Raw genomic sequence first — 16,475 nt, 5'->3', positions numbered from 1 at the left:
CAAGACTGACTTTCAGTGCTAATGTCAACCTTAAACATTTTTGAAAGGAGTTAAAAATGGGCTTCTAAGGAAAAGCAAACACTGCTCTGAAGTGCTTAATTATGGCTTAGAGATCTGTATCTTAAAGCTACAGAATATAAAATGAAAAAAGCTAGAGACTATTCTGCTGTTTAGCTAAGGAAAAAGAGTAGTACTAAATTGTTAAACCTAAAAAATCAAACAGACTGTTCTTCAGGGTGGTTTGTTTTGACTTTATCTGGGATGGTTCTGCAGGAAAATGATAAAGTTGAGCAGGTTAGCTTATTAAAATGTGGTTGGAACTGTGTGAATCCAGGTTCTGTAAAGCTGTATGAACTAGAGCTGCTCATAAAGCTAATGTCTAGTAACTTTTGCTGTCTGCTTGGATTCTTCAATAATAGGAAACTTCTTATGACAGTACTTACCCTTTAGTTACAGTAATGATGTAGCAAGCTTTTCATATTCAGTAAGTAAAAGGGATGATTTGGACATATGGCATGTAATGAATATTTCCTATATCAAGTGTGGGGGTAGATCAGATTTAATACAATTTAAAAAAAAAAAAAAAAAACAAACAAACAAACAAACAAACAAAAAAAACCCAAACCCCCACAAAAACAAACAACAAAAACACACACCCAAACCCCCACAAAACCCAGCCAAACAAAAAAAAAACCCAAAAACACCACCACTTCTTCTTTCTGGGCAAGTCCCTTCTGTTGATGTACCAGCGAGTAATTTATGCTGGATATACATAAAAACAAGTCTGACTTCAAAATCTCCCCATTGTACGAGAGTGTAAACGTATATATTTTTAGTCATTCAAATTAGCCATTCTTGCAAAACAAATAGTATCCTGTGATCTTACTGTTGAACTAAAAAAAGATTCTGCAGCTGCTGTTGTCTTAGTGTAATCCCTGTACATTTGTCATAAGAAAGAACAATCAACATTATACAAGATCCAGAAAGAGGAAGGAAACAAAGGGCTCTTTCTGTTTTCAATAAGAACTGCTGGAACCTCATTGGAAATTGTTAGCTATGTGGTAACAGATAACTTTTGATGTCTTTGAACATATCCTGCCATTGTCCAAAGAGGCTGTGGTCTCATGGCCCTATTATTTTCTGAAATTAGAACAGAAATATAGGTCTTCAGAAAACCAAAATCCTATCCAGGATTTTTGTTGTATTATTATGATGTTACTTGGACAAATTAAATCTTGTTATTTAGTTCATTTTCTGTGTATTTTTTGGTTTACCATAAAAATTTCATCTAGAAGTAGCATTTCATGTTTAGTGCAACCTCTGCTTGATTGCAGGTCATGGAGACAGGCATTGGGTCACCTATCAGACTCACAAAGGCAGTAGGGACGAAGGCATATTTCACCACTTTGCTGACATGATGCTTCATATCTGTCTTACACTTTTGATGTGAGCATCTCCACTTTTCATATTTGAGTAAATATCTATTTTAGAGATGAAGATTAAAAGATGAGGTCAAACTTGGTGATGACTGAAATGTTAAACTTTAATTTTGCCCTTTGTATAGATTAATCCTAGTTTCTGATCATTTAAAGTGGGATTATGTTTCACCCTTAAATGGTGGGTAGGCTCAATAACAGGGATGATACTATATGTAACAGGAGGCTTAACTAGGTTCAGTGAGATAGGAGGCAATTTGCTTGCATTGTGGAATAGGAAGTAACACAGAGAAACTGCAGCAATGTCTTACTGCTTCCTCCTTTCTGTAAGCGAAGTCTTCATTGTTGCTTGTCAATTGACTGTAATCCAAAAGAGGAAAAAGTACAGGATGAGAGGAAAACTCATGTGAACTAATCGTATACATGTTTTTGGTAGGAAAATACGGTCATATTAAACCACACTGAGCCAATTTTTGTTTCAGCTGCACAGCATTTTCCACTCACTACCATGAATACTTTGTCTATGTGTGCTCATAAAAAGGGCTCTTGTAGTCCATGCAGGAAGCTCAGAGTTTGCTTCAGAACAGAAAAATACCTAAGTCAACAGCGAGTTCAGCCCCCACTCCACAGGGGCTTGTCAGCACTCTGGGTTTTGTGGGGCTTAATGGTAAAGCTCAATTTCAGTGGATACCAAACTGTTTCACAAGTGAGTAAAAGCTCTCCAGGTTCTTCTGGTAAAGCTTTACATTTCAGTGAGGCTTGAACAGGAATGCTCCTCATGCTTTACTCAGAATTGTAACTCTCTCTCAAACTGTTCAGGCTTTGCTGAAGTTGGTTTCAATACAGCTCATGGATTTTGAGACTAGTGCTGACTACTCCCAAGTAAAAATTCTAATTAACCTCTTCCAAATTCTGTGCTGAAGCTATGAAGGCACACACACACACGCTTTTCACCCCACTCTGGTTTGTATCCCTCTTGAAGTCGGAGAGAGGAAAGGGGATAAGAGGACTTCAGTGCCCTGTAGCAACAAAGGACTGTTGCACCTTCCTCTTATTCACAGATCACTTAATTTATTCTTATGAGGAATTGAAGGAAAGGTTGTGCCTTCTTAAAACTCCCCTGAGTCTCTGCCTGCCTTTGTGTTGAAGAGAAAATGCTATAGATAGTGGAACAGAGATGAAGATTATTTTCTTTAAAATATGCACAAGGCTATCATGGAATTTTAAGGATATCGTGTAATTCCTCTAGCATTCTTTTTAATTTATATAGGGTTTTTTGGGTTGGTAGGTGGGGTTTGTCCGAAGACATAGGATTAAGATACATAGGGTCTTTTCCATGGAGCTTGACTAGAACACAAAGTAATAATTAAACTCCTCCCTTCCTTCCATTTTCTCCCTCCCTCCTAGTTCTGCTTGTCAAAAGCTGATAAAGAACAATATGAAAAAGAAGAGAGACCAGAATCCCAGCAAGAGATTTTGAGAAGAGCTGCTAAAGACTTGCCTATCTATACGACAACAGCATCCAGAGGTGAGATAAAGATAATTTTGTGCTCCTGAAGCTACTAGTTTAATTCAGCAAAATTCATTTGGTGTCACTGAATGAGTAATCTATTAAGCACATATTGCAAAGGCCATGACCTTGTTTCTTTATGTGATTGGGCTGTTGGTTTTTTTTCCCCCAAGAGAAACTGGAGTCCTTTGTCTGAGGATCTCAACATGTAGCCAGTATTTGGAAGTAAAAAACAAACAAACAAACCAACCCAAAAAACTCTTCTAGCAATAGATAGATAACATTTATATCTAACTGTGGCTAAGAAATACAGCGAATGCAGCTAGAAATAGAGAAAAATACACACTTCTTAGTCAATTTTATAATCATTTATATCCCCCTTATTTTTCTAAGCTGTATCAGTTCAGCAAGAGTAGAAACATCATACTTAAGGCTAGAATTTAAGAACGAATAAATGTTTCATTCCTATCTGTAATTCAGTACAAAGCTAGTTATGGCTATTTCTGTATTTGCCTTTAATATATATAGGCATTTTTATTCCAAGTTATATGAGAATGATCTGTGAAACTGCTGTCTTATACATATGTATATTTTTTTTAAAAAATGCAGCTTTTATATGTATATATATCAGTTTCTCTTTCTTGAAACTAGCAACTCTGTAGAGTTTTCAAAAAACATAAACTACTCAGAATAACTGTTACCAAAGTTTACTGTGGCTTTCCAAGCAAAGCCTAAGGACACCTGGATTTTTTGAATACAAGCCTCCCTTTAAGGGAATCCCAAAGTTAAGTTCCTGAAGTGGTCTGGGAAGCTCTTGCCAGCTCTTAGCAGTTCTGCTTAGCTGTAGGTGTTGGCCTTCCTCCTCCTTTCAAACTGCCTGTGCTGGTGTCTTATATCCATTGAGAAGAGCCTGAAGGCTTGTTTAAAAATATCCAGGAAAGATGAGGAAGAGCTGATTTACTGAACAGTCTGGTAGATGACTGTTTGCTGAAGAGGCTAGAGAAAGCTAATGCAGAAGGTTGGCTTGCTGAAAGAGTGTAGTTTCACAGTGGGATGCCTGAGTACCCTGTCCAGACTTGAAAGAAAGCAGGTGATAGGGGATCAGTGCCAGAGGGTGAAGGATGGGAAGACTGGGAGGCGAAAGAGTAAATGGAAATGGACTCAGTACAGTAGTAATAGATGAAAGTGTTTTAAATGCTTTCATATGTTACATTTCTTAAAAAGCTCAAAAGTACTTATATGAGAGTGAGTACATGTCTCTGAGAACAGGTATGTCAGGGGAGGACAGGAAGCTCTTTAAGATTCAGTTCATGTTAAGGGGGAAAACCTTTATAAAATTAAATGAGTTCTAATGACTTGACCCTTGCCACTTGAATGCAGCAATCAGATACTGTGATCGATGCCAGCTAATCAAACCTGACCGTTGCCACCACTGTTCTGCATGTGACATGTAAGTTAGTGAATCTCAAATGATGGATTTTCTCTCTCCCTTGATCATCACTTCAGTGTGTTCATGTCTTCAGTGTATCAGCCCTTTGCATGACAGCAGGTTTTACTATTTGCTCCTCCCTCAGACACTCAGTACTTGGATTTCATGAAAAAGTAAAGTTCCTCCTGTTGGTGCAATATTATTATTGCAGCCCCATTGTCCAAACTGGCAGAACTTTTTAGGAAACCTGCTTGTAGCTTTGTAAAACGGTATTTACATTTGAAAAAAAAAAAGAAAGAATAAAGCCTGTGACTCACAGTAAAAGCAGGCAGGTCTGAGATACCAGCACCACAGCACCAGAAAAATGCTTATTAGAGAACTCTTACTGTATCTTGCTTCTGCAGCCTTGAAACAGATATGTGCTACTAATAATACTAAAAACCTTTATCTCAAAGATTGACAGTGGAATCGCATGCCTTAACCATTTCAGGGACATCACTGCTATTCTCTAGCTTCATTATGAATCATCAGAGAAGCATGTAGAGGCACTGAAGACTTGAGGCTATGAGTAAGACTTCAGTAGGCTGAGCTTGAAGAAATCTAGTTAACTGAAGAGCTTAATACCAACGTTTTGGCTAAAATCACATTTGTTAGCAAATACAGTGAATGTCTATGTGTCTGAAATGTCTAGTACCTGTCCTTATACTAACACTGGATAAAAATGGCACGTGGACTATTCAGATTGCCCACTGTGCTGCTCTTTTACTCAATTAGCTTTTAAAAAAAAACCAAGCAAGCAGCAAACAAAAAAAAGGTAGCAAAAATATCCATAAGGTGGACTTAGTTGAAGTGAATGCCAGACTAACATACCTTATCCGTACCACTCTGAAGTGTCCTTTGGATTTGTTTTTTCTCATAGTGCATGTAAAACTAGTATGGCTTAATGAACTATTACATGGTGTTGCTCAGTAGTGCTCGTCATGTTAATTTAAGAGACTTTCTTCATAACTCTTTTGAATCTTACTTGGTCCTTTTGTGTGAAAGGATGGCTGCTATAATACAGAGAATTGACATGATTGAGAAGGATTTGAAAAACATACAGTGGGGCAAAATACTTTAAAAAAAAGCAGCAAAAAAAACCCCCAAAAAAACCAACCACACAAATCAACCCCCAAACCTGTAGAAGCTGAAAGTATGTATCTTAGAAAGAAAATTTATTTTTTGCCTCAACTTACTGGAAATTGTATCTTTCAGATGTGTACTAAAAATGGACCACCACTGTCCGTGGTAAGTTTATAAAAACAAAGACCAGTATAATAATGATTAATTAGATCCTACATAATGAATTAAATGCTGCTTCCTAGATGCAACCTGAAAGTAAACCTTGATTTTAAGAGAACTTCTTGAGGCTTTAATATGTGAAAATAAATCTTTTCCTAACGTGTGTTGCAACATAGGGTTGTAGGCCCAGTAGCCCAAATCATGAAGTTTCTCATTATATAGAGCAACCCTGCCATTAATGAGATCTATGAGAAATGGCATTTATTTATTTTGTTTATTTTGGTGTTGTTACCAGTAGAGAAGATACCACTACACTGTGAAAATCAGTTCTCAATTCTAGGTGATACATAAGACCACTCGGTTACTTTTCTGCAGTTTGTATTCACTGGTAGTCAGTGAAAACATTATCTTCTGTCCCTGTAAAAATACTGCTGTCAGTAGTTGACTTGAAGGGGGTTTTGTAACCAAAGCAACATCCACTGAAATTGATGGAGAGGCTCATATTATCTTCCATGATGACTGCAGTTAGTTCATAGTGTGTGAGATGCTTCCTATACAGACTGTATGTATCATACGCTTTGCCAGCTTTGTCCTGTCCTGTAGAACGTCGTGGGGGGCAAAATTTACATCGGGAACCCAGATCATTTGGCCTAAGGATAGAGACTTCATTCAAAATGGCGGTTTAAAATGCTTCTGATATGCTAGTGTCAGACTATTTTGGACACACCACTGACATCATATACGTTATGCTCTGCAAAAGCTGAATGTATTGGTTTTTTATTTTATTTTATTTTTTGTATATCATAGTAACCTCTTTCTCTTTCCCCTCTTTCTAGGGTGAATAATTGTGTGGGATTTTCTAACTACAAATTCTTCCTCCTGTTTTTAATGTATTCCTTACTGTACTGTCTGTTTGTTGCTGCTACAGTCTTGCAGTACTTCATAAAGTTTTGGACAGTAAGTTCTAAGGCTTTTTTTTGTTTGTTCATATGTTTAACCCTGCATGTGTTATTGAAGGCTGCATCAGCATGTTGTCATTCACCATTTACTCTGTTCCATAGTTCATTACCATTAACAGCATCAATTGAAGTGACTGAAGCAGGAAAACCTTCCGAATATTAATGAACTAAATGTATTACACTGCCCAGGATGAGTAATTGGGGGAAGAAGTTCTGATGAGGACACTGCAATTTCTCTGCTCCATCAAAATCGAGTGGCCACAGCTTAGTTTTTTTGAGACTATTGGATATAGATATGTAGATATAGAAAGAACTAGCTATATCAAACAATTGCATATATATGAGTGTGTGTGTGTGTATGTATATATATATATATATATCTATATATATATATATATACACACACACACATGCGTATATAAAAAAACTGACAAATGTGAAATATAAATAAAAATTTTGTACATCCTAGACTTGTCTGTGGATAATCTGCTACCAGATAAAGCAGATTAATTTATTAGGAGCTGACCAAGCTCTGGTTTTGAGTTCACATATAGGTGTGTCTGAAATTCATACTAGTGGCTTTTATCGATCTGATGTGGGTAGAATGCTAAGATATGTACAGTGCTAATGATACACATCTTCCTTGCAACTATTATGAGTTGTCAAATAATTGATACACATACGTGCATTTTAGATTTAATAACATTTGTGTGAAGGGCAAGCATACTTGTATGTCGGTGTTATATTCCTCCTATCATTTTGTTCCAGTCACATTCCAGGCTGAACAGAGCGTCTTCTGGTGGTGTTCCTTTTCATCTCAAAAACCTTGTACTGTGCCTCCCTGTCTCTAGGCAGAAGAGTTAGTGTCAGAATTCCCTTAATCAGTTTCTATTAACTAGCATGGGAAAAATCACTCTTAAGTGGAAGACTCTCCATCACATCTTTATAAGTAAATAACAGCACATCTTTTTTAGATGCTAGTTGATGTCAGAGTAACTGGGGAAAGCGGTCATTTTCTGTAGCTGTAGAAATAATCTTTATCAGAACAAAAATATGATGTCCTGTCACGGTAAGAGAAGCTTGATCATGTATTCAGAATAGCTGTTGGCATTAGACAAGTAAGATAAATGGTGTAAAAAGTATGTTTGTTTGTGTTGCTCTAAGCCTATGGCTCTGATCTGCCAAAGTACTATGTTTCTCTTAATCAGTTCTGTGTATCAGCTTGTCACTGGAGAGCAAGGAACTATTTGTGCTGTCAGTATTGTGTGAGATGAAAGCCATAAATGAATTTTATCAGTCATAGCTGTGGCTTGACAAATACTTCAGATTAAATGGTCTGTTTCTGCTGTTCAGTCTTGCTTGACTCTAAATAGTTAAATTTTTAATTTGTGAATATGCTGCTCCCAGACATCTCCCTGGCTGCTTTCCAGTGCTTTGTATGCAATTTCTAATGAAACTGTAGATATGCTCTTACATATTTTCCAGTCAGCACTTGAGGAAAAAAAACAAAACCAAAAAACCAAACTGAAACAAACAAACAAACAAAACCCAAACACCCAACAAATTGCTTTGTCACCTCACTTCATAAGTGTTAGTGCAACAAAAGTCTGCAGGACATCTGACCGCAATGAGCGTTAATACCAGCATTTGCAGCAAGGCTCTTCGAAAGCCCATCGGACACAATATTGATGTGGACCCTTGAGCAGAGGAAGTAAACTTAAGAGGGATTTTATTTCTTTTTAAAATTTACTTGTTAAAAATGCATCCAAATGTGTCCTGCAAGAAGGGGCTACTTCTGAAATGTGACAATAGACAATGTAGTTGTGTGCTTGCACTTGTTGCTTTCACTTCTGATTACTTCCAAGACAAAATCTGGTGATGCCATGATCTTATCATTAGAGTAGGTCTCTGACTCACTTTACTCATATTAATTGCTTGTACTCATTCCACAAAGCTAATACTCCTCTGATTTTATAATAGCCTAATTAAAGTAAACTTCCAGAAAGAGGTGGCAGCACCATACTTCATTTAGGTTTGCAAAATTTTGTATGTCTCTAGTATATAAGCTTTTAGGCAAGTGCTCTTGACTGCAGAATAGAGTCCTGGAAGCTTCTCTCTACATCTGTATCCAGATGAGAGTGAAGTACTGCTGACACGTGCTGTCTGTAGACTGCTTCAGTATACTGCTAATGCTCAGCTTTGTCTGCTACAGCATCAGACAGAATACTGTTCTGACATTTTCTGTTGTGACTCTTTAGATGATTTTTCCCCTCAAAGCCTGACTATCAGAAATGTTACAGTATACCTTTAGAAGGTAGTTTCTTTTTGCTTCCTCATTAATATTTTTTAGAGAAAATGTGCAACAAACTGCTGTATATATCCAATGTTGGGATAAAAGATGAACTGCTTCTTGGGGAGTGTAGCCTTGGTCACTTCAAAACTTCTAGTAATGAGATTGTAAAGGTGTATGTGCTAACTACACAGATTTTAGCAATCCATTGATGCATAGAAACATAATACACACATGCAGATACTTGCAAACATTGTGAAACATGCACACCTACCTAACTCTTCTGTTGAAGAAACTTTGTGTTGCCCACTTGCACATGCAAAACATTTACATAGTATCTTTCATGTTCTATGCGGGAGTGCTGAAGAACGATCTTCATGCAGTGGTGGAACAACCACACTGGCAGTAAATGTTTACCACAGGCTTACACACTGATGTGGATGTTAAAATGTGTTTTGTAGATCAAGGGAACATGACTGACTCCTTTTTTTTTTTTTTTATACTCATAACTACTTTTCTTATGAAACTTTTATTTCTACCTAGGAAGTTGTCAAAGATGAGCTGGTAAAACCTCAGTTTAACAAATGTATTTGACACAACACCAGCACTGGCTGAACACCCAGCCCTTGATGCCTTGTTTACATAGTGCATGGTGGTACTTCCTAGTGTATATTTGGATCTACTTTCATCCTTGCTGCACTCCTTCCCCCTTGAAACCCATATGTTTTCCAGCTGTTTTCAGTATCTTTCATTGTCCTCCAAATTATTCTGGCAATCCTGAGTATAGCTAATTCAAGGACGTGACATATGTGTTCTGGGTAGATGGCACATGCTTCTGCAAAACTTTGGTTGTATTAACAAAACAAAAGCAGAAAAAAAAGAAGATAATTATTCCAGATCCTTAGTTAGAAATCATTCCTCTTGCATATATACATAAGGACATATACCAGATCTGAGGTTTTTTCTACACTTAGGCTAGACCTAGCTACTAAAAGATGAGTAACAAGTGAAGCATGTTGTGGGTTTTGTTTGGGGTTTCTTGTGATTTGATATATGCTCAAATGACTCGGTGCTTATTGAAGGAGTTGGCAGGGGACTATTTAGAATAGTGACTGGCTTCAGTCTATTACATGTACTAAGTAGCCCACATTTTATGGTGCAAATTGCTTCATTTTCTAAGCTCTGCAGCTCTCTCACCTGCAAGTCTGCTTCTATGCTGCTGCTAAGCATAATGATTTTAAGTAACAAATGTCTGAAGTTTCACTTTCTTTTCACATGTGGCATGTGAACTGCTGCTAGAACACAACTGTGAATAAGCCTGTTCTATACACTCAAAGCCTGCATGCTTCTCTCCAGGAGGGAGTTGGCCCTTTTTGAAAGATGCTTCAGTTCTGCAACTGTCATTCAAGAATTTACAAACAATGGCTGAAAGTGGTAGTCAGAAGAAGTAAATGCTCCCTGGGGATCATGCAGATTAATTGTGCATAATTCAAAAAATCCTTCTCCGAGATATAGAGCTACTGTTTTAGGAAGATGCAACTGAAACAAGCTTTTATTTTCTGGACCACAGAAAACACAAAGACTAAGCTACAACTGCTCTTTGAGCTTCAAAATCAACTGTTCTGAGAATTCTTTAGAGAGCATGTTTATGTTTAAATATGCAATTCCAAAAGAGTCATAGAAATAGAAGTTGCAAAAATTAATTAGGAAACTGGAGAACACTGCAGTATGCTCCAAGGTAGAAAAAGTCATCATAGCTTTAACATGAAGTTTAGGAATAAGCAGCAATTTGAGTGTGTATTTTGTTAGCCTTGCTTTCAAGGGATCACAAAACACAATGTATCCCTACAGCAGGGGGAAGAGGGGCTGTTGCACAAATTGTCTAAGCAAAACTGCATCAAAAAAAAAGGCAGTAAAGGGGGAAACAGATGACAGTTCTGAGAGCTGGACTCTGCTATCACTTGCTTACTGTAACATGACCTGATGGTAGCCAGCCTTTTTGAAAATGCTGTGTATATCTGCCTGACTCCAAAGTAAATGCTTGGGCTCTCCCTAGGCTTTCTGCTCAGATTAACGTAATTTAAGAGCCATATATCTTGCCTACAACAGATTCGTTATGTGCTAGCACCTTAACTAAGATACCTTATAGTACTCTTTGGGTATAAAGTTCAGAATTTAAAAGCTAATTTAAACCAAGCTTTTCCGTTTCTTGATTTATTTTCTTAAGTACTGGTTCAATTGCAGATGTTATGCTAAAGATACAATCCTACAAACATATCTTAGTATTGAAGGATATTGGGAAGAAATCTATACTGATATGTTATGGGGGGTTTTTTAAACAAAAGATATTGTGTAAAGAATGGCAATTTTTTATGGTTTGGACTGAAACCATAAAAACCATATTGGTAGTAGATATGTTCTGAAGTCAGAAAGATTTTGTAATTTATAAACCATTGCTTTATACCTCTGGAGTATTCTGAGCTTTTCAGACCTTTATGAATGGTTTCATCATGCAAAATAATCATGTAAACCTTACTTGTGATGGAAACAACTAGCAAAGAATGCACCTGGTGTAGTCATGCTGTTCAGGCTAAGGAACCACTTGAAAGTGGTCCAGCTGCAATCTGAGTAGCACTACTGTGCTTCAGTAGAAAATTTCATGCCTTGGAAGTTAGTAGTGTGCTTTTATGTACTCCCTCCTCCATTCTCTTGGAGAACAGGGGCTAAGGCTGCTGATGGGCATTGGAACTTGGCATGTCCGAGAACACGTGTGCACACCAACCATTTTGTTCTTAACAAAGCCTGTGCTGTTTTCAAACACTTCATCTTAACATAATACTAGTGTTTAATAAATTGTCTTTATTTGCGCAAAGCTTTGCCGCAGGAAAGCTGCAGAGAATTGTCCAAAGGTAAAATCTAATATTGCTGTAATTATTTAAATACTGTTCCTAGTATAATTTTTCTAATCCAGTCACTTGTGGTAGCTATTTACACCATCACAGAAGGAAGGAGACTTGTAATCTGTTGCCTATAAATATAGGCAGTGAACAGGGGTATAGATATATCAATGTGTACTTGATCTTAATTGAAATGTGCTTTAGTCTAAAAAAGAATCAGCCTTAGATAAGTGGATATACTGAATGAGCTAATGGAAAAAGTAATGGCAATAATGCTAACTAAACAGCTGAATAAAAATAGCCTCTCTGCTTTTATAGTGCTGTTAAAGGTCAACTACTTAAAAGTACTGTGATTTTGAGGATATAGAACTAGAATAGTATTGTTACAAATCCCATTGACCTCTTGAAAGTGCAAGCCTAAAAATAGCTGGGGTTGGGGGTGGAATCAACTATCTGATATGGGTGGGAGGTTATTTTTTTATATGGTGGTTGTACTGAAATTGTTCTTTTTCATGTAGATCTTCTGGTGAATCACTTCTACATGGCCAGACTCAGCAAATTTGTTTTGCTGGGTACATGCTGGTTGTTGCCTATATCTTAGAGATCATCAAAAACTGAAGATCTGTCCCAGGTCTTGTCTAGGAGTTGTTCAGTCTTGGAAACACAGTATGACAGCCATTTCCCTTTCACATTCCTTACATCGGTTCAAAAGTGGGTTCACTATTATTACTTTGCCAGGAAAGGGTTTGGACATTTTTGTTGTATTTTCTTCCCTTCAAAGAAAGTGATTTTGGACATGTTTTCTCTGTGTGTCTGCCTGTGGCTGCACAGTTAACATTTTTAGTATAGGAATTTTTTTTTTCCCTGCCCCCTACTGTGCATTTAAAAACTAACAGATGAACATATGCATTCATGCTACTAAACTTAGGTGGAAAGGGTACCCATCAGCTTTAAATGCTGTTGTATACCAGTTTAACATGACATGAAAGGAAATCTGGGCTTGTGCTTTTTTTTCCTTTGTGAAAAGTGAGGTGAAAGACCTATAGCAGAATGGGTGTGGCAGAAAAATATTTAGCGACAATACTACATTAGTTGGTAAAAAATGTTAATGTATTAATCTCTTTCTCTCTTTCTCCCCAGAATGAATTGCCAGATACTCATGCAAAATTCCACGTACTATTCCTTTTCTTTGTGGCAGCCATGTTCTTCATCAGCATACTGTCACTCTTCAGCTACCACTGCTGGCTAGTTGGCAAAAACAGATCAACCATAGGTCAGTCAACTGGAATATGGAACTGTTCCTTGTCCAGAAAACCAACAAGTCAATGAGAATGTAAGGCCTACAGGATATGCTGACACATATAAATTGGATTTTTAAATATTGTCCAATAATAAGCATATTTGGTGACAGTAGTTAAAGATTAAACATATGGCAAAATGAAGCATATGTAGAGGTCCTCTGCTGGAGCCAAACATTCAGATTCATGATGAATGTCAATTTCTTTTGTTTGTATTTTTGAGATCTATGAGGCACTGTGTGATTTTTGTTGTGTTTTTATATAGTGTTAAGTATGTAACACAATTACTACTTGCAGTTACCCTGTTGTTCCAATACTTTGAGTAGCTGGGTGGCCCCAGCCAAGGTAAAGGCTCTACTATATATGTGAACATACTACATTTTGAAGTAGATCCAAAAGAGTATTCTTAAATCCTATCAAATAAAATGGACCTTACTATTAGGAAGTGGCTTGTAAAGGCAATGCGATAAAAATGGAAACACTGATGCACATTCCCTAAATAATAAAAGAGATTTCTATGCCTAAATGCTTTAAATGGCATTAACCAGCATAAGCAAGTTACATGCATTAGTTAAAATATCTGAAGTTCTTGTTAAGGCATTTTTGAAAGTGTTTTTTGCAGGGTAGGGCAGGGGACAGAGACTGGTGGGTATTTCCACAACTGACTAAGTCAAAATCTTATACCTTTCAATGTAACTACATTTCTATCCTCAAAAATAAGTGGGTTGATTTAAAAGTGAAGTAATTTTCAGCTTTCTAGAATTTTTTGATGGGAGGAAAAGGAATTTTTTTGATTGCTTGACAGGAGGGTTGTTTGACTCCTCTTTCTTTTGACATATCTGCAGCTAAGGAATATTTGCAGTCTCTTTTTTTAGCTTTAAAGAAAACTTTAGCATTATTTCTTTCCCAAAAGTCAGTCATAATTGGCAACACAGCCAGTACTTTATTTACTTTCTAGATCATGATTGTAAAAAGACATGCTGTTGGTGTGGGGAGAGCAGTGAGTCCTCTTGGTTCTTGGCCAAGGGTGTAACTGGACTGACTAAAAAAATGATAGTGGTTTGCTACAGTTGTGGTGTGTCTGTGTTTCTAATGTAATAAATCTCATCTTCAATACCACAGGATGCTCTTAATTCAACTTCAGACCTTGACAGAAGTGGAAAAAAAAATCCTGTATGGGTTTAGGTCCAGTAGTTCTTACAGTGAATTGTTTCTAGAAGAGGAAGTCTGCTCAAAGAAGGCTTCACAAGCCATAGAGAGCACTAACCATCAGTGAATAAGGGATGTGATATCTTTGGCATGCTGATGGTACTTAGCTGTTTCAGACCTTGTATTAAATGTAAAGAGAGCAAGATGACTGTTCTCCTTATGCGACTTTCTTACCTTTCATTTCTAATTTTGTCATTAACCCTATAATTTTTATTTTTTTTAATGCCGCCTGATTACTTGAGATTGCTTTTGGTTTTCCCCACACATCCGGATTGTCTCAGCTTACCTGACACTGTTTTCACCATAGAGAAGTTTGAGTCTATTTATTCATCTTCCTTGACTCCTTATCACTTTACAGATATTGCATGGTTTTCTTTTACAGAAACATTCCGCGCACCCACATTTCGAAATGGCCCTGATAAAAATGGCTTTTCTCTTGGATGCAGCAAAAATCTGAGGGAGGTTTTTGGAGATGAAAAGAAGTATTGGCTACTCCCTATCTTTACCAGGTATTCAGTCTGAATGGGAATGAACTGGGGAATAAATTGATTTCATGACTCTCGCCTTGCTTCCCCTTCTCCTAAAAAAATAAGGCACATCTGAAAAGCCAGTTTCTAAATCCTACAGAATTAATATTAGTGTAAGGAAAATGTGCAGGAGAAAACTGAGAAAAATGCACAGAGTTTTCATTCAAAGACAAGGGCCTTCTAAATATGGAAGTTTGGAAAGCTTTGAGAAGTGTATTTCAAAAATTGTACACCTTTTGGTGGTACTATTAGTGTCTGATCATAGAGCAGAAATTAGCAACTCAGAGGACATCCAAATGCTTGAACTTCAGCTGCACTGAAATAACATCAGTTTATAAACATCCCCTCTTACCCCTGAAAACACTTGACAGCTTTCCTTTTGCTGTAGATGACATTTTTGGTATTGAAAGGCGCCTAAGAAAGTGCATGTAAATAAGAAGCAGTGCAAAAAAAAATTCTGATGCAGTGCAAAATACTGGTTTTAAAGCCTCAGCTGAGCCAATGTTAGAGAGTTGCAGACAAGCATCAGAGAAGCTTGATGAAGCAAAACTGACCTGCTGCACATTCCCACCACTCCTGAAAGTCAGTAGAACAAAGTAGGAGCTGTGTTTCAGTACTGCTTTTGGGGGGTTGTGTATCAATTTAAAATGTTGGTGAACCCATTTCTGAAGCTGAGGTCTGGTAGCGAACAGTAGAGGTAATGAGATCTTAAGTTGCCTCAACTGTTTTCTCAACTACCATGACTTTTCACGTGATTAAAGACAGAAGCTATATTGGAGATGGATCAGTCTGGTTTGCCACCACATTTCATCCTGAATAAACTTGCTTTTGCAGGAGGCTTAGCTCACCTCAAAATGATGGACAGAGAGGAAAGCATGATCACCAGAATATTATGCTACAGGTTCTCAGGTTGTAAATATAAGATAGTCTGAATACATGTGCATGGTGGTTTGAGGGAAGAGTAGGACTACAGTCTACAGAAACACAGCGATGTTTCTGAAATACACAGACTCATGCTGTGCTCAGGAATCCATACTGAGTGATACGGTGGAAATCATTTGAGCTCCAAGATGTAATTAACTGATCATCTGGTTTAGTGGTGGCACTGCCTTGCTCAACTCTGAAATTCCACACTGCATTCAAGTGATTGATTCGAGCCTGTAGTGTTTGCCTTTTGCATGGGTACTTGTTCAGTTGATTTAAGTCAACTACAAACAGTGATTTGAATCTTTGTTTCTGGTTTAGTTTGGGTGATGGTTGTAATTTTCCAACTCGTTTGGTTATTATGGATCCAGAGCAACTTACTGTCTCAAGCCAAAATGAACCTGCCAAAAGGTAACTGTAGCATTTAAGATTCTCATTTTGTACTGTTCTGTACTTCATCTGGAGATAAAATTGTTTCAAAGCTATTTTTAATTTTTTTTATACTTATTGTCATATTCAGAGTGAGTTTAAGTCTTCAGAGAAGGATCAAGACAAAAATTATGCTGCTTAATGCAGAAAGGCTGTTTCTTGATTTTTACCTATAGCAAGAGGATATGGCTTTAAGGAAACAGTAATACAGAAAGTAAGAGAGCTTACTGGCTCTTAATAATCAAAAAAGTCCTAGGGAAGACTGAATAATGGTCCATGGGGGGGG

General features: G+C 37.2%; 1 protein-coding gene across 6 annotated transcripts in view; it reads left to right on the top strand.

Annotated features, from left to right (window-relative positions):
• ZDHHC20 (zinc finger DHHC-type containing 20) overlaps positions 1 to 16,475 on the top strand; it is a 49,077-nt gene that overhangs the window by 26,358 nt on the left and 6,244 nt on the right. For 4 of the 6 annotated variants that reach the window (XM_026845505.1, XM_026845490.1, XM_026845496.1 and 1 more), the window contains exons 4-11: positions 2,844 to 2,964; positions 4,327 to 4,396; positions 5,630 to 5,662; positions 6,493 to 6,613; positions 11,779 to 11,814; positions 12,943 to 13,075; positions 14,692 to 14,818; positions 16,082 to 16,171. In XM_026845505.1, the coding sequence (XP_026701306.1) occupies positions 2,844 to 2,964; positions 4,327 to 4,396; positions 5,630 to 5,662; positions 6,493 to 6,613; positions 11,779 to 11,814; positions 12,943 to 13,075; positions 14,692 to 14,818; positions 16,082 to 16,171 (731 nt within the window). The remainder of the gene's footprint in view (positions 1 to 2,843; positions 2,965 to 4,326; positions 4,397 to 5,629; positions 5,663 to 6,492; positions 6,614 to 11,778; positions 11,815 to 12,942; positions 13,076 to 14,691; positions 14,819 to 16,081; positions 16,172 to 16,475) is intronic. The other 2 variants (XM_026845523.1, XM_026845513.1) reach the window with 1 other exon arrangement.

This window comes from Athene cunicularia (genome assembly GCF_003259725.1).
Source record: "Athene cunicularia isolate RWA chromosome 1 unlocalized genomic scaffold, athCun1 chr1_part1, whole genome shotgun sequence".
NCBI lineage: Eukaryota > Metazoa > Chordata > Aves > Strigiformes > Strigidae > Athene > Athene cunicularia.
This window is presented reverse-complemented; position numbering and strand designations above follow the sequence as displayed.